The sequence below is a fragment of the Apiospora hydei genome, assembly GCF_038363865.1.
Source record: "Apiospora hydei strain CBS 114990 chromosome Unknown utg000004l_segment0_segment0, whole genome shotgun sequence".
NCBI classification, from domain to species: Eukaryota; Fungi; Ascomycota; class Sordariomycetes; order Amphisphaeriales; family Apiosporaceae; genus Apiospora; species Apiospora hydei.
In genome coordinates this window covers 2,861,823-2,884,372 of record NW_027117363.1, presented here as the reverse complement: position 1 = coordinate 2,884,372, position 22,550 = coordinate 2,861,823, and the positions used below count along the sequence as shown (strand labels likewise).

The following is a 22,550-nucleotide window of genomic DNA, read 5'->3' as shown; positions in this document are numbered from 1 at the left end:
GAGGAGATGAGAGGCATCCATGGGATTGGCCTCCTCTTCCCACCGCGCCTACTTGGCCAAGGCTGGGCATTCTCAATAGCCCAGAAGCGGTAACAGAGCATCCTGTCCAATGCTAAAACGCAGCGTCACTAGACGAACGTGGCAAAGCAGCTGGCTGTAGTGTCAAGACCACGGGAACGAGACTTAGGAAACAGGCTAGGCCGATGTCAGAGTAGACGAGAAGGAACATGAGGCTAAGTCGGAACTACTGATCATTTTGTGTGTTCCCAATTTTAGAACCATCAATCACACCATGAAACCGACCGAGTCTTATCTGATCTGACCAAAGCACATAAAAACAACACAGGAGGAGGAGAAGGAGGACGACAAGAAGAAGACGACAAGAAGAAGACGACAAGAAGAAGATGAAGAAGCGGGGGGACGACACCGACAACGACGGCGACGTGTGAAGCAGCCGCCACTAGGCGGGACACGGTACCCAGAGAATGAGAAGAGCCAGGCGGAGAGGAGACGTGCGATGTCCACCCGGGCCAAGCAGCGGCTTGGGGCAGTCTTTGGCAGAGTGACCCATCGAGACGGCAACGTTGGGTCCTGCATCGCCAAGGTCTAACGTCTTTTCTGTTAAGGCCGTTGGTTGAGTCTCGGCGCTTGGCTGCCCAGGGCCAAGAGTGCTGTAAGCGTAGGGTAAGCAAGAATGATGAATGCAGCATGGTTGACACCTCCTGGTTGACTTGGCAGGCTTCAACCGGGCCCGTCTGGGTAGGATGGCAGCGGGCGAAGCAAGTAGTTGCGACGCGCCAGGAGGCAATCACTGAAGAAATCATGCCATTTTACCCAAAGATGCGCTTGGCAAATTTGGCAGACGGTCTGGGCACAACCTCCTCCCTTCGCACACGGCGCATTGGGCAAATATGGTCCGTAACGGCGATTGGTGTGAGAGGCCTGTCAGAAAGCAGGAACTGAGCAGCCTGTGTTTGGCTTGGGAGGCGGTCGAATGAAACGCAGTGATTCAATCCGTCTTTCTTTTGCTCTATTTTCGCTGTCTCTCGCTCAAGTTCGGCCGTTGTTGTTTGGCGTCGGAAGGTTGTCAGGGTGGATGTTCTCAGCTCCGGTCGGGAGGGGCCACGTGCATTCATTTGCACAACTAAGTTGGTACTTATGAATTGGGCACGTCCAGCGTCCAGGAATCAGCGCATCAAACGGCCCCGTAACTTACCTACGTACAGACGGTTATGGTTGGTCCCGAGTCTTTGGGAAAAAAGATGAACGACATGGGCAGTTAAGGTTGGCCCGGGATGCCTGACTCGCCATCGCCAATCCAAACGCGAGCACGAGGACAAGCACCAGCTGCAGGGCAAACAAGCACAAGGCGAAGGCCGGCAACCCGATCGTTTTGGGCCGATCAAAACTTCAGCTCTCCGAACCAAGCAAAGGCCCCCAGACACCAAGACACCCAAGACAGTAGTCAGGGACAGGAAGTCGAGACCAACGGCGTCGGTGGTGAAACGGGCTGCCTGGGGAAACACGCTACACGTTCCTGCCATGCAAATGGGCATTGCTTGGTTGCCTGTAGCGCACCTGCTTGTTAGAGTGAGTGCACTAACAGCACCTGCCTAATGTAGAGCTGGCCACAGGCAGTTCATGTTAGGTAAGGCCTAGACCACTGGGTGGGATTGGGGAGAACATTGAGAAGACCCCTAGCTCTTGGCGTAATTCCTGCTCAATGGGAAATTGCTGGGCACTACGATCACTGGCCTGTGCATTATCATTAGTACATAGGTAGGCAAGATTGAAATGAGCGAATAACTTCCAAGCCCATTGATGCCAGCTAGGTGTGGTACGGTATGGTTCATGCCGGTCTTTCGAGTCATTCGCGGGGCAGGCGGCTGTCGCTCACTCACCGCTCGCTGCTGTGTGTACTGACAATACTTAACCACAACAATAACCGAACGGCTGCAGTTGGTTCCGCCAGATCCAAGAAAAGAATAAGAACCAGAAGAGATATGATTTGTTTATTGCAGCTGAGAGTTAAGAGCTATTCGACAGCAATCGCACGTTTCCACATACGTCCTGTGATCACAAACCGGAAGCTCAGACGAACATGGGCGTTCCGGTGGTTTCGTGGGATTCAAACAGTTTAAGGTTAGGTAAGTAAGGCTGGTAACTCGAGTCGAGCTGAGGGATTGATTGGCTTGTGGCAGGTGGCAGGTGTTGTGGCAGGGTGGCAGGGTGGCAGGGTGACAGTGTGGCTTGTGTGCGCTGGGGAGCTCTGACTGGCAGGAATCAGGATATACCCGGACCGCGAGACGGGATCACGGATTGATTGCCATCGGAGAACTCCAGAACCAAACCCCACGTCAAACCTTAATTGCCCGACGTGGATTATATATAGAGCGGTCCGCCCAGAACGCATGCATGCATGTTTACACGCCTGCTCCTCATTACGCGAGACTTGGCACTTGGCCACAAAGTAAAATATACTGCCCTCCAACCCCCAAGAAATCGTCTCCGCGTTTTCTTGCTCAACGAAACTGCACATCGTCATCAGGCCGAGGATGATCAGGATCTGCTCGAATCAGTCGAGCCTGCAGCAAGTAAATTGCCCTCTGTCGGCCGGCCCCGGACTGTTGACTCGTTGCGCCAGTCATTTGACAGGCACCATTAGTCGATGACGCGGGAATAGGGAATATGCCATCGATTTCCTGATCGCCTCCTCCCAATCTAAACCTGATCGCAGGTGGTCAAGAATCAGTCCTACGGCAGAAGCTCGACACTCCGGGCCGACAGGGTTGCCCCGGCAAACCCGCCTTCCGGGGGCCTCCGTTCTTGGTGGAGGCTACACTCGTATCGAGAATAATCTCAAAGGCATGACAACGATGAACTCAACTCGGCACCGGTTTCGGCAACGGGGTCATATTCGGGCTGCTGGTGTTAACATATTTTTTTACTGTTCAACTGAGACATAGTCGGGGGTAAGGGTAAAACATAAGGTTCGTATATACGCCTAACCTTACCGATGATCTAACTGCGTACTCTGCAAATCATGTCTTATCAGATTGTCAGTCTTCGGTTTGGAATCTCATATCAGTCCGTGGGGGCTCTCAACTGACTGTGGGGCATGCACCGGCACGGAAGCGTGACTCTTGTGTCCATATTCGTACGGCGAATTCCGTTGGTCACGAGTATTAGAATCCTGGCAACATCGGCCAAGCTGGAATACGACCAAGTAACGGGGGGTACCGTCCAAGAAACCACTGGAAATTTGGAGCTCAACAGTAAAAGTTAAAGCCCCCCTTTTCTTGGAAATTGACTCGATGACGACCTAGCCCGGAACGAAACAGAGCACTTCTACTTTGAGGTGTCTGTGTTTTTGGTTGCTAAGTGCCATAGTTACTTCTGTATTTCAAGTATGCCTTCTTTTTAGGGGCCTTTGAGATTCTAGTATTCAGTGCCTCAGGGGTGCTTCGATATTAATATAAACACATCGTGGCTTATCGAGTTATTCTTTCATGGCTTTTCCTCCTCTTTCGGGGGTTTTCTGTTATCTTACCGTTGTATCGAGTCACTTGTATCGAGTCTTGCCCCTTAGGGGCCTTTAGAGTAGATTAGTTCACCTCCGGGTGTTGAACACTAATATGACATCATCATCATCATACACACATATACATGTGTATCTCACGAGGGTCAATATTTACATCCCTGTGTTTATATCTCACTAGAAGGAATCCATACTCTAGTAGTTAGTTGAATGATAAGTCTGTTACGTACGGCAGACTATGGAGTTGGCTTTCGAAGAGAACGTGGTGTTCGTGCAACCACGGCCAACCAGGAGAGAGGAGGTCTGATGTTTGCTTAATCTTCTCCGAGGGTGAGCATGAGGTGAGTATGATTCTTTGTGAAAGAAACAAAGGGCAAATAATATGAACAAGGGGCCGTTGGGATATATGGCTGACGGAAGTCTATGCGTTCTTTGTGATGGGCAGTCGATATGTCTAATAACATCAAACGGAATATCATGAAAGCTGTCTGTGCAGTATTGTCCATTCTATCTCGACTTCCACAATAACTTTGTTGCTTGACGTAACACAAGCCCCCTCAGGGTTTGGTTGTCCAAGGGAATCGCATGCAGGAAGGACAGGCGGCTGAAAGATCCCATCCTGCATTCCTGAGCTGGCTTTCTGCTCTCTCCTTTGTTCCTCACGACACAATGTATTATCACTCGACCCTCCTTTCACGGCTCTGGAGAACAACAGTCTTCGACCGACAACTGTTTCTTTGACGGCCCAGATCGTCTTTGACGATCGCCAGAGAACCCGATGGTAATAAAACGATGCTGAGATGCCGACGGGCAAACAGAGAGGAGAAGCTTGCCTAGTCAGAGACATCATCACCACCATCGCCAAAGCCTTTACCAGCCACTATTCAAACTCATCCACCCACTTCTACTCGCACAAAGAGTTCTCCAGACGACCTTTGCCCATCTCTTCACCATGTGCGGCCGACATTCTTCCGGATCCTCCTCGCCGGAGCGGAGCAGCAGCAGCACGGAATGCTCGACCACCGCCAGCAGCCCTGCGCCCAGGTGGTCCAGACCGCCCAGGACGAAGTGAACCGGCTCGCGCGGATCAACTCGATCACGACCATCACCGCCGAGGTGCTGAACGCCTTGTGCAACTATCTCAAGAGCGGCATGGCCGAGTGCCACGGGGTCCGGGGCATCACCCAGCAGCAGCTGGAGAGCCTCTTCCGCGCCTTTGGGGACAAGATGAAGATCTGCTCGCAGCAGCACGACATCTCCACCCACCTGGAGATCTGCAAAAACATGCAGTCGAAGTGCGAAGACGGCCTCCTTGACCTCATCAAGATACAAAAGAACGCCATTATCGAGCAGAAGGACAGAGAGCAGGAGAAGGAGCGGTGCAAGCAGATCGAGTGGGAGAAGTTCCACAAGAACATCAATGACAAGTTTGCTGAGCAAATCGCATTGATCAAAGGCAAAGCCGCGAAAGGCACTTTGGGCATGGATGACGATGACGGTGTTGACACCGGAATGCTGAAGAAAAAGGCCTCGATGGTCGACGTGCTGCGCAACGAGAAGGCGACGATGCAGCAGGTCCTGGACGAGTCGGAAGCCGCCATCGCGACGCTGAAGCGCGAGACCGAGACCAAGACGGCGGAGATCCGGGCGCTGCAGATGGAGATGCAGCGGCTCTCGCAGGGCGAGGGGACGCCCGTGACGCCGTCGTCCCTGCTGCGCTCCCCGGGCGGCAGCGCGCCCTCGAGCCCGCGGTCGCGCGAGGCCAACAAGAAGCTCATGGAGACGCAGAAGAACCTGCTCGAGGCGAACAAGCGGGCCGACCAGGCGGAGCGGGCCCGGCGGGAGGCGGCCGACGACGCCGAGGACCTGCGCCAGGAGATGGCGGACCTCAAGGGGACGACGCGCCAGCAGCTCGAGGCGCTGCGGTCCGAGGTCGACGGCGCCGAGCGGCGGGAGTCGCTGCTCCAGGAGGACTACCGAGTGGTCGAGAAAAAGCTGGGCAAGTACAACGAGGCCAACGCCAAGCTGTTCGATGAGCTCGCCGACCTCAAGGGCAACCTGCGCGTAATGACGCGCGTCCGACCCCAGCTCGACGAGCCCGACGAGGACATGGAGGACATCGAGATGGCCCCGGGCGAACTGGTCGACCAGCTCCAGTGGGTCTGTGTTCCCTCCGCGAGGAACCAGTCTACACCCCCAACGTGGTACGGGCAGTTTGAGTGCGTCTTTGGGCAGAACGCCACCAACGCCGACATCTTCGACGAGGTCAAGCCGGTCCTCGGCAGCGCCTTCAACGGAAAGAACGCCACCGTTTTCGCCTACGGCCAGTCGGGCTCGGGCAAGACCTACACCCTCGGCACGGCGGCCGTGACCGCCGACCTCGAGCAGGGCGGTTTGATTCCTCGGTCGGTCGACATGCTGAGGGGAGTGGATCGCGGATCGCGAGGAGACCTGGGATTACGAGGTGACTGTAGAGTTCTTGGAGATCTTTGCGGACAAGATTTACGATCTTATCTCGGGAAAGAAGGAAGTGGGCCTCGTAACTCTTCCAGTGCCCGGCAAGAAGTCAACGAAGGCCCATTATGCGGACTGCTCCTCCGAAACGGTCACCAGCGATGGCATGCTGGACGTGGAACTGCTACAGGAGGTGCTTTCAGAGGGATCTAAACTGCGTAGTACCGGCTCAACCTTGAAGAACAGCGAGTCCAGCCGATCGCATTCGGTACTGACGCTGAGGATACGTGGCACGCACAGATTCCAGCGAGGTCACGACGGCAACCCAAGAACGACTCACGGCGTCTTGAACCTTATCGATTTGGCAGGATCCGAGAAATTTGAGGCATCAGGCGGCGACGCGCAGAGGCGGAAAGAGGGCATCGACATCAACATATCGCTCTCAAGCCTGAAACGGGTCATTGAGTCCATGGCCAATCCCAATCCCACAACTCACATCCCCTTCAGGGAGTCGACACTGACCAAAATGCTGGAGCCATGCATGGGTATCGGCAGCAAGGTCATCATGCTGACCATGGTGTCGCCCCTGAAGGAGGACAACCCCGAGACGCGCAACACGCTGGGTTTCGCCCAAACCGCGACGAAGGCCAAGCTGCAGGCCAAAAAGGCGGCCGCCAAGCCGGCCGAGAACTCGAATGGCTCCTCCGCCTCTTCTTCCCAGCCGCCGCGCACGCCAACCACCACAGGGAAGACGAATATTCCTGTGCCCAGCTCAAGGACCAATTCCTCGAAGCCCAGCACCACTAGCAGCCGACCGCCGCCCAGCCGGTCCGCCACCTTCAGGGCCACGCCCCCGCGCCGCTGAACACCACCCGGACGGGAACAGCAGCCGGCCGAGGCCGCGTGGCCGCGTCCCCCGCCTCGGCGACGACCCCGAGAACGCCTTCGCAACGCGGGAGCCTCAAGAGCAGCAGCAGCAGCACGGCCTCGCCCCGGCTCCGTGAGGATTCACAAGGTAAGCAGACCCTCCCGTCCCGCCCTGCCACTTCTGAGCGGCGATCCCACGCCCCTCTGCCGACGCACGTCTCGTTCCGCGAGCGCGTCGCCAATGCACAGAGCAGCTTCAGCAGCGACGAGGAGACCGCGCCGGCCCCGCCCAGGACGCCCAGGACCCCCACCGCCTCGTCCTCCTCCTCCTCATCGGCGGCGGCGAGCGGCGGTATCCCCCGGCCCGCGTCCAAGCTGAGTCGCAGCAACGCGGTGAGGCGGCCTTCGACGACTTCCGGTTCCCTCAAGGAGCCGCTGCGTAGATCTTAGGCGAAAAAAGCATAGGGATTTCCTTTTCTTCTTTTTTCTTCCTTCGAGGGGCCGACTGGATGGCTGACACTTTAAGCTTGATAATATGACAGGTTCCTGATCGATCATTGAGACCCCGTACAGTCCGACAGCAGCAGTAGTCGAGCGAACGAGACGTGAGAGATCAATACTAGAACGGATGGATTGGGAGTGAGACGGCGTAACAGGTAATCCCACTAACGTAAATACAAACCTTGCTTTCCCCCTCAATGATGCGACTGAACCAGTCCTTTGTGAAGAGTGTTTCCCTTGGTATCTCATGTGTAGTCGGTGTAGTCGGCACTAATCACCAGGCGGCAAGCGACCAAGTTGCCAGGCCCATGCCTCTAATCCGCCACCCCCTGTGTCTGGGAATAATCAACCAGAAGGTGATTGGGATAAGGCGACACGTGCTGCTGTGGCGGGCACCGACTGTATTTCGGCCCGAACGCCATCTTCGTGAGCACACTGGGGGAGACGGCATAATCAATGGAGCTGGGTTAGATTCCTGACAGCCGCTATTGGCATTAATCCATGCCTCTAGTACTCCTCTGGCTTGTTCAATTGGATTTCGACTAGCTGCAGGGGCAGAGTCTGTCACCAACAAGCTCACGCCATCCCCCACGCTACTCATCGGCTATTCGACTCGCCCATCGGCAAGTTCGCTGGGCGTGGAAGGATGTGTAGGCTTTATGTCATGACGGTGTGGTATCGTGGGAGCCACACCGCGCCATCCGGTCGTATGTGTGTGCGTGTGTGTCCCGGTTCAATAAATTGAACAGCGTATACACTCCTTGACGGAAAGCAGTCTCCCTCCTTCGGTGATATCCCTGAAACCTCTCAAAGCCATGCGTCGAATATGAACAGAACCCCACGATGGCCGAGAAAGTAGACGAGGAAAAGGCCTTCGGCGGCAGCGGAGGCAGCGGCAGCGCCAGTACGGCCGGTGAAAGTCCCGTACTGGGACGGGACTTCAACTACACGCAGCACTTCGAAACACAGCAGCAACGACCACGAGACCAGGTCCCCGCCGACACTGAGCCAACTGCTGCCATCATCATCGTCACCGAGTCCGAAGCCTGGGCCGCCGCCCGCCAATTCCCCGACCGCACCCTCCCGCTCCGCCTAACCCTCTCCCCCTCCGACCCCGACAACCCGCGCAACTGGCCCCTCTGGCGCCGGCGGTACATCTGCTACGTCGTGAGCCTCCTCAACGTGCTAACCGGCTGGTGCGCCGGCAGCATCTCGTCCGGCGCGCCCCAAATCCAGGCCGAATTCGGCGCGTCCGAGGAGGTCACGACGCTGGGTCTATCGCTGTACGTGCTAGGGTTCGCCCTGGGCCCGTTACTGCTCGCGCCCCTATCCGAGCTCCGCGGCCGGCGCGGCGTCTACCTCAGCTCCTGGCTCTGCGTAGTCCTGCTCCAGCTCGGCCCCGCCCTCGCGCCCAACATGGCGACCGTGCTCGTCACCCGCTTCCTCTCGGGCTTCGCCGGCAGCGCCCCGCTGACCAACACGGGCGGCACCGTCGCCGACCTCTTCGCGCGCGACGACAGCGGCGCCGCCATGGCCTTCTACAGCCTCTGCAGCGTCCTGGGCCCGCCCTCGGCCCTGCCGCTGACGGGCTACCTGGCGCAGAACCTCGGCTGGCGCTGGGTCTTCTGGCTGCTCATGGCCATCTGCGGCGCGTACTGGGTCCTCCTCGTCCTGACCGTGCCCGAGACCCGCCACAACATCGTCTTGCGGCGGAAAGCCGCCCGGCTGCGCGCGCAGATGGCCGAGGCGCGCCTGGCGTCGGCGCGCTCGCTGCGGGACGTCCACGCTGACGAGGATAACGACGGGCTCGGGCCCGTCCTGCGTCGCCACCTGCTGCGGCCGCTGCACTTCCTCTTCACGGAGCCCATCACCATGTTCGCCGCGGCGTACAACAGGTTCCTGTACGGGCTGGTGTTCTTGTTCAACGAGGCGTTCCCGCTGGTGTTCGGGCCGGGCGGTCATGACTTCGACATGGGCCAGATCAGCCTCTGCTTCCTGGGCCTGACCCTAGGTCCTTGCGTCGCCTTCTGCTTCTACCCGCTACAGGAGCGGTACTACCGCGCCCGCGTCGCCGCGCAGGGGGCCGCCCCGTACCCGAGGCCCGCGTCTGGATGGCCCGCCTCGGCGCCGTCTTCATCCCCGTCTCGCTGTTCTGGTTCGCCTGGACCTCATTCCCGTCGGTGCCCTGGATCGTGCCCGTCCTGGCCAGCGCCCTGTTCGGCGCGGGTATCTACATCATCATCCTGAGCGTCCTCAACTACGTCGTGGACGCGTACCAGACGTACTCGGCCTCTGCACTGGCGGGTGTCATCTTGGCGAGGAATGTAGTCGGAGCTGGGTTTCCGTGAGTGTTCAGTTTTGCAAGCATCAAGCGCGAGTGTGAAGTGTATGTGCTGACGATGATGATCTGAACGTAGCCTGTTTGCAAATCAGATGTACAGGAAGCTGGGAAACGAATGGGCCTCGAGCTTATTAGGGTTCCTCGCCCTCCTGCTCGTGCCGATTCCGTTCGTCCTGTTTTACAGGGGTGAGAGCATCCGCTCGAAGAGCCCCTGGGCTCGCGAGCATTTCGATGTGGATGAGGATGCGACGCACTGATTGAACGAGCCTATGGCCATGCGTCGTAGCAGACAGGCTGTCCGGTTAGTGGATGACGATACAGTAAAGTACGTACCTCGCTTGTCGCGGCTTTGTTGCATGCCAGAGATACAAGTTCCTAGGCTAGATGAACGCTGGCGGGCGGAAGGTACAGGCGTTGTCAGCCTAGATAAGTATTCACAACGGCAGAATAACATAGTCGCTGAACGAGGTAGTGCGCGGGTGTCAAATCTTGATTCATACAACTTCGTAGAGTACCATAGCGTGGCCTCAGGCAACACAGTCCATGTTTCCAAGAGAGCCTCTCAATGCATCTACAAGACTATCTTGTACAGCTTCCTTCTATCTTTTTAGTTTGCTCAATCCAAAGCCTCACGGATGCTCGTGTCCACTGAGGACGCTATTCACTGCCAACCACTATCGTATCGACGCGCTGCTTTCCTTTCAGATTTCAGCGACCCTCACGCTCCAAAGTCTCGAGCTCTTTCGTAACCGAGGGCTTAGTCGAAATCTTCTTCATCTGGGTGTCTTCCAGCTTCTCTCCGCCGGCCAAGCGCATCTCCAGATCCTCAATCGCTCTGATCTTCTTCTGAAGGCTTCGCAACTTCTTAGCAAGAGGGTTTTGGCTTCCAGGCGAGAGGAGACCATCTGCCATGGGAGGCTGAGAAGTTTGAACTTGAGGCGCAAGGGGTGCTCCTCCGCCACGCGGCGGGAGTGTGTCACCGTTGCGTTGAGTGTTGCTTCGACTACGTCCCGGGTTGTTATCCCGGCGAAGGTTGTTTTCGAGAGCGGCTGCGATGGTGCTCCTGTTGATTCTGTCCACCACGACGGTCGGGGCTGCGTCCCTCATTACCAGACCCAGAGCCCTTGCCATGCGGGGCCGGAGGAGCCAAACCCCAGCGTTGTTCTCGGGGGCACCGTTCTCGCCACCCTTGTTCTTCTTGTTGTTTCGCTTCTTCTTGTTCTTCATAGCGGCCTTGGACAGATTCTCATCTCCCTCAGCGCCGGGAGTGTCGACAGGGGCAGCGCCAGGAATGGCACGTGAATAGTCGGCTCCGGGCACTTGGTTACGAGAGCGACCGAACCCATTAGGTCCGATGTTCTGGGCACCGTTGCTCACAACATGAGCAGCGCCACCCTCATCTTCGCGCCTGAAGTGAAGAGGTGTTGACATGCCTCGCGCTCCTGGGGGCCGGTAAGCACCAACGGGCTTGGACGGCGTCTTGACAGTTCCCATAAAGGTCGCGGCGGAAGAGTGGGGAGTAGGGACCGGGCTCAAGGGGTCGCTGGTCGGGATATTCTCGGGCAACGTAGGTCGCATGCTCACCGTGTACAGCTCGACCATATCTTCGTTGTACATGAGGGTGCCGCCAACATGCCACAGCTTGACGCCGTTGTCCACACGGAGGCGAGGGGAGGTGGTAGCGGTCAAGATGTAACGGCTGTCAGGGCTCCATTGGCACACACTGGGGTTACCGCTCTCGATGGTGGTGATCTTTCGATAATCCTTCTCGAGATCGTAAACATCAATCTGGCCGGCCAAGTTACCGAAGCCGGCCACTAGAACGAAGCGGCCAGTGGGCGAGAAGATGATGGTGTTTCGGGGGCCAATAGCAAAGGAATGCATGGCAACAGCACGGAAGTTGAAGATGGTGGTCTTGGCAGGCATGTAACCGTAGATGACACCAAACTCCTTGCCAGTAGGAGACCACTCGACATCATGGATAGGACCCTCCTTGTCCAGCGTGATGCGCGTGTCGATGGTGCCGTTGGAGCTCAGCAGATAGAGGGTGGTCTCGCCATAGTAGCTCTTGTTCGACTTGTCCACATCTGTTTGCGCCAGCACAATCAAGCTTGTTCCCAAGCTGTTCCACTTCAGCTGCACCTTGTCTCCCTTGAAGAAGGTCTTCTGCGAGATAGGGGTGTTGAACTGGGGCACGTTGAAAACCTTGACTGCGGCCGGCATTCCCTAACGTAAAACATATTAGTATTCGAGTAAATAGGCTAGCATTAATGCGCATAAAAACCTTACCTTTCGCTCAGGCACAAATACGGCCACATTGTGACTTTGGCCAGGGGCCAAGGCGAAGTCAGTGAGGCCCTCGACACGCAGCTTGTTCCAAACGGTGCTGAAGTCGTGGCTCTGGAAAAACTGGACTTCGTTGGTCACGCTGCGGGCGCAAAACTTCTCGTCGCTCGTGTACTGGAGGTTCCAGCCGGTGGGCGACTTTTGTACGAACTTGCCGATGGGCTCTTTCTGGGATCCCTCGGGTACATCTTCAACGGTTTTCCAGACCTTCAGGTTCTTGGTAGCATCGCCACTCTCGTCCTTGCCGGGACGCTCCCAGGTGCTGAAGTAGGTGCCACGGGGAGAAAAGGCGACCTCGAAGACGTTGACGACGGCGATGGTGGCGAGGACTTGGGCACTCCTAGCGTCGACAATGGCAACGGTATCATTGGTGGCCCAGGCCAGGTAGCGACCGCAGGGGGAGTAAACGCAGCACCGCAGGTTCCTTCGGGTTTGGTGAAGCCGGGCAACGGGGCGTAGACAGGGTCGGCGTCGGTGACACCAATGGCCTTCTGGGTTCGGTATGCAAACTGCAATGGATTCATGTTCGCCATGACTAGTCAAAGTCACAGGGTTGATCAAGCGTTGCAGAGTGTGGAGGGGACGTGTTTGTCGGAATCGTGTTCTTCTTGTAGGACGGTTTCGGATCCTGCCACTTGTTTCGGGGTGAAGGGTCTTGTTGAGGGCTGCACGAGTCAACCACGAGATGGGCGGATGTCGTCAGGTTCACCTAAGAGGAAAAAAAGCGTATCGGCTTGAATAGGTGGAGCAGGCGAAAAAGACCCTTGAGCTACTGAAAGCTTTCTCGATTGGGCTGGCTTTGATCTTTTTTCGGAAGGCAGGACGAGAGAGCGCGCAAGGCAAGACTCGTTGGGCTAGCTGGCAGGAAACAGACGGCAACGGTCGGGAGCAGAGCTGGCACAGATTTATCAGGGCTGGGCAAAAGAGAAGCAGACGATGTCTCGTTTGGGTTCTTTGTTCCTCAAGACCTGGATAAGGTTGGTAGGTTGTGTGGGCTGGCTGTACTGTTCCGAATGTGTCTCTTTTTGGGGTGTTCCTGCTGGTAGATGGCCGTATGGGGAACCGAAAAAATGGTCGCGCAAATGATTCAGTCAAGAAGAAGAATAGGGACGTGATAGGGAATTGAAACCGACAGGTCACCCAGAGGGTTGGGGATTGACGAAGGGCGGGCGGACGTGACGTACGGAGCGCTGAAGAAGAGAAGGGGAAGAGTGAAAGGGAAGGGAAGAAGAGGCCGAAATTTTTCTCTCGCCAAAGGAACCACAACCCCGAATCCGATAGAAGGAGTCCGATGAATGGATGGATGTCAGTCAAACAGCCTTTGCCTTTACTGCAGCACTAACACTAGGCTCTAGGCTCTTAGCTGCTACGCTGCGGCACTGGCCCTCTGGGGTCCAACCATTTTTAGGTGGCTCGGCCCCCACAATTCCAGTCGTCAGCCAGCCTGGCACGCCTGGCCTGGGTAAGGCAAGTAAGTACCCTAAGCAGGTAAGTCACTGAAGGCCAGCCAATAGGTGACAGGCGAATGTTCTGCCTCTTCCTTGATTGCATTCACAGCTGGACCGGATATCTGAGTACCTACAGTATGTAAACAACAATTGATCTATCTTATCCGCCACTTGTTGGCAGATAAATCAAAGAGTTGATTGACCTACTTGGTCATGACTGGTTACACGTGGTTACTTTGTCCAAGCAGCGTCCATCAATCTAGGTACGCGTGTTTTGACCAAGATTGAGTAAAGACGATCATGATGCATTTCTGGTCAGCTACGGCCCACCATCGCTATCCAAGTTTACTTGCCTACCTACACAGTGTCTGCTGCATTCTATGCAGTCAACCAACCCTTTATCATCAAAGTGTGTGCATGTGTGTCTTTTTTGCTGACCTCGCATTTTGTTGGAGGTTGATGCCCGCCTCATGCACTATCAGCCGCCACAATTATGCCCAAGTCACCCGCATCCCTGAAACCAAGCAAAGCCACTTTCACCCATTGACTGGGGCTGCCTGTCTGATCGTCAATGGGGTATTTCAGCCGCATGATGAATTGATCAAATGGCCTATTCAAGATGCCGGCAGTCACAGTTTGATCACATATCAACCCAATCATGCAACTGACCATTGTCGATCAAATAGAGCCATCATCTACATATGGAAGGATCGATCATTTCCAATTTGTGGTCACATATTGCCAGCATAATCATCATCCTTGATCTTCCCAACAATGCTGTCAACAATCACCATCAGAGTCAAAGCTGCAGCATCGTGTGTCCCATCCCTGCCATTGCGGGGAACTGGTCACATCAAGATTCAACTGGTCCATGATAAGACATGAAGGTCTCACTCACATTGTCTTCAGGATTTTTCAGTGGCTTTCAATATTAATTCGTACCAGGAGGCCAAAACACGTCGTGTCATGAAACACTACACTGGCGACATGTTGGCGTACTGCCTATGTAGAAAAATGACGATACCAAGCGGACAGCGGATGTAGACACAATTGCATCTATAAGCGTGATGCAGTCGGCGTCTACTGATGGATGAGGACGAGTTGCATGTGTCATATTTATGACTGAAGATATACATTCACTCAGCAAAGAGTGGTCTGTAGCCTGACTTGGTACAAGCGTTTTCTTGTCTCTGCTACCTTGAGCCGGGCAGGTATTCTTAAGGCTGGTCGGAGATATACAGGCATATCTTCAAGCTACTTGTTACAACTAGTCCATTTCTATTTTAGTCTATAGGGTTGCTGCATTTTATACCACTATAAGGGCTTTACTTTGTTGTATTGTTATGTGCATTGATTTTTCGTTTCTAGAGTGCAACATGAACCTACAAACACAACCGTGGCTCTATTTGGGTCACATTTAACTGTTGTCCCTCCACGGCGGCTATGCCTAAGAGTTGATAATCAGGAGGCTGCAGGAAAGCCGCACCAACGCCGAGGATGTGCCATCAAGAAGACAGACGCTCTGCCTCTTGCACACCACTGACAAGCCACTTCCCATTCCTCTGCAAGAAAGTTAGCGTCGCGGTGCCCCTTATCGGCGTTTGCCCATCCTCCTGGGTCATCACTACGGTGTAATGCATCCAGAGGAACCCCACCCCGCCCACGGCGCGTCCCTCCCCATTCAGAACCTCGATATTGCGTCGTTGCTGCCCTGCCGTCTCGTCTGCTAGTAGTAGGTCTTGGAAAAGCTCCGACTGTAGTCCGTTCTTGTCAAGCCGGTGCGTGATGCAGCCCGGTAACACCGCGGCCTCTGCACCCCCTTCCCGGAGTTAAGCAGATCTGTAAACGCACGAGCAGCCGCGAGCAGTTCCTCCGTCGCCTGAGCGACCGCCGTGGGCCGCGGGCGGAAGTACTCGGGATCCCAGCGTGAATCGACAAAAGCCGCGATCTTCCAACCACCACCGCCGCCGCTTTCCCCCACCTCCTCGGTCTGTTCAGAACTGCTAGTGTCGTACAGCGTGAACGCCCCAACGCCCCGGTACTTCTCCTCCCCATTAGACCTCATACCGAACCCCGCCCAGACCGCGGCAATCCCTTGCCCCGCATCGACCCAGACCCGCGGCGGCGGCAAGCCCGTGTCCGCGCCGGTGGCGGGTCGGCCAGGGCCTGCACAAAGGAGCGCAGGCCCGCCTCGCGCATGCGGTCGAGCCGCCGCTCCATCTCGGCCACGTACGCGTTCCGGGGCGTCTGGATGAGCTCGCCGGCGTGGACGCGCCAGTCGACCGCGTACGCGGACGGGAGCACGTGCTTGTGCGTCTCGGTCAGGGGCGTCGGCTTTTCGGAGACCGAGTCCAGGAAGGCCGTCACCGTGGCCAGGACCTGGTCTTCTTCTTCTTGGTTTCCGTGGTGTGTCATCTCGACAACTTACGAGAAACAAAGAAAAGAGCTGCAACACGGTGCTTGTATGTTTGAAATGTGGGAGCCCAGTTATGGCTGGATAAATAGGAGGGAAAGATATCGGAACAACTAGATAAACAAATAAATCCTCCAAAAGGTAATAGTCAAGTGGGGCTATATACAGAGCAGCTCATTGGCCACACGCCCCTGACCGGGTGCTTTACTAAATACCCTGTGCCGCACCTTGTTGGGTGTAATTTTCATGTCCGTCACGTGGCTTTGCATGGATTCAATAACGCAACGGTCATAAAGGGGTCTCACATAATGGCATCTCAAAATCTGTTTAGCCAGTCAGAGGGTGGTTATGTTCGGCTCATTAGGGTTCTGCTATTAGTGTAAATGTCGTTTCGACGTTTATATTATTAGTCCATAGGATTCGTATCTGAGACGCTTTTGAGAGTTTGCATACTAGTAGAGTAAGCCCAAGAATAACTGTCCACTTAATCACCTACCTTGTTTGGCTTTCTGGTCTAAGTCTCGCAGTTTGGTTGCTTTCCGTTGAACAATAGCATCTTGCACTCTTCATGTGTAGCAAGGGACAAGACATCGATTCCAACATGGGCGGCCTCCCTTCTTTATATTATACCTGGCTTGTGCCGGAAGCATCCGATACGTTACTCGATCTTCCGATGATGATATTGAAGTGTCAAGCAAGCCTCATCGAATTTCCGATGCTTCCCCAATGACTGAATGCAATTCCAGGCTCCCATTGCCCACCACCAACACTATAATTTCTTCTGATCTTCCACCATCTTTCAAATATAATAGTGCCCTCGCGGTTTGCTAAGGGGCACTATCATTCCTCTTGAACGAGAACATCTTCCCCATCGACTTCAACCCCTCTTATTCAACTCCGGGCTCCGAAACTGCTGCGGAATCTGCACAGGGGACTGCCGGAGCTGCGGCACGTACACCGCATTGCTCGTCTGCTGCTGCGGCAGTTTGCGAGGCGAGGGCGGCGCCGGCGACGAAATCTCCACAAACACCAAAAAGTGCGGCCGGTTCCCGGCCGCCTCCCCTCGCTCGTACGGGGTCCTCCCGGTGTAGCGACGCCGTGACGAAGACGTCCGTCCCCACCTGCAGCTGCGTCGTAATCAGCGTCCCGTACCGGTCCCGGTAGCTCTGGCGCTCGGCCAGGTAGGTATCCACGTTGGGCGGCGGCCGCGGACCCTGCCCGCCTTGGGGAGGCACGTCCGTGCAGGAGCCCAGGATGGCGCTGAGCTGGACCCAGTTGTCGGAGTAGCCGATGCTCAGATAGAATGGCGCTCGCATGGGGGACTCGAAGTTGATGTGTAACGGGTCGTTGTAGGCGCCCAGATCGGAGGTCTGGAAGAAAACGCAGCCGTATAGTGACGACCAGCTGACTTTGCGTTGTTGCGGCGAGGTTGGGATGAGCCATGGGCCCACTACCGACTTCACCACGTACCCGTACAACGGATCGGCGGTATCCATAGCCCCGAGTTTTGGGGATAATGGGAGGTTCTGAAGATGTATTCCCCCATGATCGAACGGGGCGTGATGGGCCCCGATTTGGAGCTTTTTGGCTATAAAAATGTCGCTCCTTTGGGCGCTATACTTTTTAGAGGTGTCGACGAAATCGAGCCTGGACATGCCGAGTCGGTGATAGATCTTAGAGCCTGCACTGCCAACTAGACCCCGGGGCTTTACCCGCAGAAGTCGGATTATGGCAAGGTCCGTCGAACTTCGGCCACAGTTTAGGACTGCTGAGACAACTTCAATCTCGGTTGTGAGAAACCCTTGAGAAAGATGTGACAATGGCGAGTAATCACGTGGTATCAGAGGTAGATGGACCGACAATCCCAAGTTGGTCATAGTCGAGGGCTTGCTCAACTCTGGGAAGACTTGGATCAAGGATGCGCTAGAAGCAAAATCGGCCGGCGACTCGGCGAGGATCCCCACCGTGTTGAAAGACCGGTGGTTCTCCGCAGGGACGGTCCAAGCAAAAATGGTCTGGTCGTCGGTGTCCTTCAGGATCTCCTCCTGGAGCCGCGTGAACGCCTTCTTCCCCTCCCCGTAGAGCAGGGGCATATTGACGTCGAAGAGACCCATGAGGCTGTAAGCCACATCCTCGATGCGGGTACACTCGCGCTGCGCGGCCCAGCTCATCCGCCGCGCGATGCTGAACTGGTCGGGCTTCTGCACGCCGCGGAGGCACTCGGCCGGGATCTTGGTGGCGCTCAGGATCTGGCTGAGGACGTGGTCCTCGGTGGTGTCGCCGACGCACATCCAGTTGACGTCGAAGAAGATGACCTTGGCGGGCGCGATGAGCTCCTGCAGCGTCCAGCCCCGGGTGAACCAGCGCGAGTCCTCGAACCTGAAGGCCGGGCGCAGCTGCGAGAAGTCGGCCAGGTAGGCGTAGCACACGGCGGACTCGGCGTAGTATTGGTACATGGAGTTGATGGCCTCGGAGAGCTCGGCGCTGCTCGTCTTGTCGATGCAGCACGTGTCAATCCAGATCCACTCGTAGCTGTCGCCCAGGGACTGGTTCGCGGCGGCCTTGATTTTTTGATATCCTGCTTTCGCCGATGTTTGAGGGGTTGGGGACTGCATCTCTTGCAGGGTCATTTCCCCTTTGCCCCAGGTATGCGAAAGGATGGCATACTTGGGGACCCTTTCGACGAAGAACTCGATGATTTCCAGCGTACGAGTGTTTATGAGTCTCATCTTTACCTCTGGGTCACCATACCAGCGAGGGCTCAAGTGCACCAGGTGAGGCTGAAGCTGTCCCCCTCGCGATGCGCCGCCAGCCGTAAGCGTGTCGGACCATTGTTGCGCCGATCACCCTAGACGTTAGTTAGACTAGACTCGACCGGCTATTATGCGATTAATCATTATCCCACCGGTGATCCATGTCGATATTGCAGTTTGGGGCATTCAAACTGTTTTGGGCTGGCAGAGTTGAAGTCTGCGAGAAGCGGTATGCTTCTGGCAATGGGTACATGCACCCATGGGATTTCCAGGGGGTTGCCAAGCAAAGCCCACACCAGATTGGTGGATAACTCCAATGTCATGAGTACGACGCCAAACGCCGTCAGGACCTTTCCGAAAAACCCACAGTTTAGCAGGATCTGGATGCTTGTTTCCTTGCGATCTTGCTGTGTTTCCGTTTGAAGTAACTGAGCCCAACCTGGCGACTGCCCAAGTGGGAAGGTGGGAAGGTGGGTTCGGTTGGACTTACACAGTTCGTCGCCCATTGACGGTTTTCAAGTGGGTGTGTGGGTACGTACTTCTTTACCTACACGTTCTCACTGAGCAGCAATTGGGTGGCCAAGCGGTGATAAAACAAAAGAGACGGCAATGATATCGCAAAACACGTACAGCGTGGCATTTTATGATGCGATGATGATGATTCATATATCAGAAGATAATGCAAAGCCGAGACATTCTCACGTGGCCGTGGCAGCTGAACCCAAGGCCTGCAGAAGGTCAACCTTGTACCACGTTGCCGTGTTCCGTCCCTCATCACGATCAATCAAGACGAACCCTCCCGACGGCCGCCCCACCCTACGTCATCAGTCCGGGTGTCACCAAATACAACAACAACAAATTTCCTGCTCGCAGTGCCCAGGTAATCATGCAAATCACCCTCATTCACTTGTGAATCAGTAATAACGCTCGAGAGCTAGACCACGACATTACCAAACCTGCGCGCCAAAAATGTCGTCCGCCGACACCGTCCCCTTCCATGAGAAGCCCGACCTGTGTCAGCTTCTCCTATCCCAGGTCAGCACGGGCAACACGCTGCGGGTGCGCAAATCACGGACCCCCGGCGCCGGCAGCGGCCTCTTCACGGAAAGCGCCGTCCCGGCCGGCCAAGAGGTCTTCCGCTCCAAGCCGGCCGTCACCTGCGTCCCGGACAGCCTGTCCACCGTGTGCGACTTCTGCTACGCCAACAACGCCAACAGAGTCCTCCCGAGCGGCCGCTTCCGGACCCGGCGCGACCCGGTCGAGGCCCTGGTGGACTGCACGGGATGCCACATCTGCAACTACTGCACCGAGGTAAAGCCTTTGCCCCCTCGCCAAAACAGACACAACAAACAACTACTATGCTACGCAACTGCTCACAACATGCCACCGCAAAGTCTTGCCGGAACACAGCCTTCGAGGCCTATCACAAATACGAGTGCGCGTCTTTCCTGAAATCAGGCGGTCTAGGGATCCGAGCCAGAGCGTTGTACCGCATCCTCATTCACAAGAAGCACGGCCTCCTGCCGGACCACCAGTGGCAAGGTCTGATGACGTTGATGCCGCATCAGTCCGGCCACCAGCAAGGGCCCGAAACGGAGACACTATCTCGCATCGCCAAGGAAGCCAAGGCCTACACAGAAACCGCGCTCGACATAGATACAATAGAAAGAATCTATTGCGTTGTAAGCTTGGAGTCTTTCTGCGAATTTTGACCCCTTTCTTCTTCTTTCTTTCTTTCCACTCACCATACTATAGATTCTTACGAATAGCATGGCTATACGACTGCCCGGGCAGAGCGCTGTCATGGGGACAGCGGTAGATGTTGTCGGTGCCATAATGAACCACTCATGCGATCCAAACGTGCTCATATCTTTTGACGGCAACGAGCTACTGGTCCGAACGTTGCGGGCCGTGGAGGCTGGTGAAGAACTAGCGCATTGCTATACTGATGTGCAGAGCGATGTGCTACTACGACAGAAGCTCTTGCAAGCCGAATATTTCTTCGGTTGTACTTGTGAGTATATATCAAGACTACTACCCCTAATACTGGCATATTGGCGCTGACAGTGAAACCCAGGTTCACGCTGCCAGAGTGAGCTCGCGGAGCATGAGTGTGTCACGCACGGAGACGAAGCCAAGACGCAGTCCATACGTGCCGCCCAGGAAAATCTTTTTGCCAGCATGAACGAGGCAGTGTCCGGCTTCACCCTCTCGGGAAAGCCCGTCGACGTAGATTCTCTGGCCGACCACATGGAGGAACTCGCCGACAAGGCCTACCCGACCGGCGAGTGGCCGCCGAGCCTGGAGCCGCTGCCCTCCATCTACAAGACGCTGGGCCGGCTCAACCAGGCGCACGGCGACCCCATCGCCGCGATCGAGTACTGCATCCGAGGCTGCGCCCACACGAAGCGGCGGGCCGGGGAGCCGTGGATGGTCGACCTGTTCGAGCTCGTGCAGGTCCTCACGGCGGTGCTGGGGGCATCTCCCCGGAAGAAGAAGAACAAGAAGAGCCGCCGTTCCCCACCACCGCCGAGCTCTGGGACGTGTTCCACGGCTACCTCCACGAGCTGCTGCGCCTGGCGCAGGGGAACTGCGGACACGATGTGAGTTACACGCGGGCGATCCGGTCTTGGCACGACGCCGCCCTCAAGTACGCCGACGGGCCCCTGCCTGGCACGCAGGAGTTTGCAGACCAGTTTCATGCTGCACACCGTAAGCTCCTGCTGTGGGCGGGCGTCGCGGAAGACCAGTGGACCATAGATGTTTAGAAGCTGCATATATGTATGTGAGAGCATCGCAAAATGCAGTGGCTTGCTTTTGTTCCTGACAGGTCAACGGCACGGGGAGGGGGCGGCATGCATGGTCCCATGCCACTTCTCCATCTGATAGCGTTTTGTGTGACGGGAAAGTCCAAGGGTCCGCGGGGGGACGGAGCCCGCTCCGAGATATGTAATTGAGTAGATCACGATCCTCAATAGGTCGGCGACATACTGTGTAATATCCCGAACCTCCATAAGGCGAAACTGATCGCCGAGGAATAGTATTGCTCCACCCCCATTGTCATGCATATACCCGTAGATAAGTTAGCATGCACGCAAAAGCTTGTCTGCCTCGTATCTAGTCAGGCTTCATTCTGATTTCAAATCGCGATTTCCCGTATGGAGAGTTGCGAGAACATAACATGCCCTGGGCGGTTTTCGGGACTTGTTCTTGTTCGGTCACAGAAGCTAGAGATCTCGCCTGATCGCGCGTTTAATCTTGCTAAGGTTGACAAAGTTCATCTGATGAAAGGCCGGGGTTGTGTTGAACGAGGTTGACCCATGTAGGGCCATGGCATGGTTCGTCTGTTTGTCGGTACCTGGATGACACACTGTGTGCCCGAAATCGTTCTCATCTACGCAGCAGCGGCGAACTTTGAACTCTGAACAAGAGTCACGAGGTTTGGTTTCTTTGTTTTCGTGCATTCTTCCCGCAGCAGCGTCCCTGGCAACCGACGGGGCCTAGATTGACACGGCGCAGCACGGCAATCTGACTCTGCGACGGACGTTGCAACGGGAGGAGTGCTGACCACTGGGCCACTCGATTGATCGGATTCTTGGCGCATGGGGTCTGTTACGATTAAGCAAGACGGGCCGGAGGCTCAACTCGAACCAGCGATCAATGGCCGATCATGGTCGTAGTTGTAGCGCGTAGAGGGTAAGTAATCACGCACATCAATGCGCCGAGGCCAGCTACCCGAGCCAAACAGTTTCGACATCCCCCTTTGCCGCTATGTGTGTTGTGTGTGTTTGCGTGTAATATGGTTGACTTTGGCCGTGGTTTCAGCAGACGCGAGGTTATCGGCGAGCTTCTTTTCTTTTCTTCTTTGTCCCCTTCAGACAAGCCCGTG

The 22,550-nt window shown here is 55.8% G+C and overlaps 7 protein-coding genes across 7 annotated transcripts; 3 read left to right on the top strand and 4 right to left on the bottom strand.

Annotated features, from left to right (window-relative positions):
* Positions 1-460: 460 nt before the first annotated feature.
* PG997_003423 (uncharacterized protein) lies at positions 461-1,136 on the bottom strand (the record flags this gene model as incomplete). The annotated part of the gene is made up of 2 exons (XM_066807738.1): positions 461-671; positions 835-1,136. 2 exons carry the CDS (start codon positions 1,134-1,136, stop codon positions 461-463), a joined length of 513 nt encoding a protein of 170 aa, XP_066671356.1.
* Positions 1,137-4,549: 3,413 nt separating this feature from the next.
* Positions 4,550-7,309, top strand: PG997_003422 (kinesin-domain-containing protein; the record flags this gene model as incomplete). The annotated part of the gene is given in 3 exon segments (XM_066807737.1): positions 4,550-5,947; positions 5,967-6,755; positions 6,818-7,309. The coding sequence occupies 3 exon segments, from the start codon at positions 4,550-4,552 to the stop codon at positions 7,307-7,309; spliced, it is 2,679 nt and encodes an 892-aa protein (XP_066671355.1).
* An 894-nt stretch (positions 7,310-8,203) lies between these two features.
* PG997_003421 (polyamine transporter) lies at positions 8,204-9,958 on the top strand (the record flags this gene model as incomplete). Its single annotated transcript, XM_066807736.1, has 3 exons — positions 8,204-9,427; positions 9,460-9,704; positions 9,778-9,958. 3 exons carry the CDS (start codon positions 8,204-8,206, stop codon positions 9,956-9,958), a joined length of 1,650 nt encoding a protein of 549 aa, XP_066671354.1.
* Positions 9,959-10,409: 451 nt separating this feature from the next.
* Positions 10,410-12,571, bottom strand: PG997_003420 (uncharacterized protein; the record flags this gene model as incomplete). The annotated part of the gene is made up of 3 exons (XM_066807735.1): positions 10,410-11,927; positions 11,991-12,471; positions 12,498-12,571. 3 exons carry the CDS (start codon positions 12,569-12,571, stop codon positions 10,410-10,412), a joined length of 2,073 nt encoding a protein of 690 aa, XP_066671353.1.
* A 2,429-nt stretch (positions 12,572-15,000) lies between these two features.
* PG997_003419 (uncharacterized protein) lies at positions 15,001-15,910 on the bottom strand (the record flags this gene model as incomplete). Its single annotated transcript, XM_066807734.1, has 3 exons — positions 15,001-15,249; positions 15,312-15,485; positions 15,563-15,910. The coding sequence occupies 3 exons, from the start codon at positions 15,908-15,910 to the stop codon at positions 15,001-15,003; spliced, it is 771 nt and encodes a 256-aa protein (XP_066671352.1).
* An 885-nt stretch (positions 15,911-16,795) lies between these two features.
* Positions 16,796-18,637, bottom strand: PG997_003418 (HET-domain-containing protein; the record flags this gene model as incomplete). Its single annotated transcript, XM_066807733.1, has 1 exon — positions 16,796-18,637. The coding sequence occupies one exon, from the start codon at positions 18,635-18,637 to the stop codon at positions 16,796-16,798; it is 1,842 nt and encodes a 613-aa protein (XP_066671351.1).
* A 993-nt stretch (positions 18,638-19,630) lies between these two features.
* PG997_003417 (uncharacterized protein) lies at positions 19,631-21,429 on the top strand (the record flags this gene model as incomplete). The annotated part of the gene is made up of 5 exons (XM_066807732.1): positions 19,631-19,972; positions 20,056-20,343; positions 20,417-20,675; positions 20,739-21,130; positions 21,172-21,429. 5 exons carry the CDS (start codon positions 19,631-19,633, stop codon positions 21,427-21,429), a joined length of 1,539 nt encoding a protein of 512 aa, XP_066671350.1.
* Positions 21,430-22,550: the final 1,121 nt, after the last annotated feature.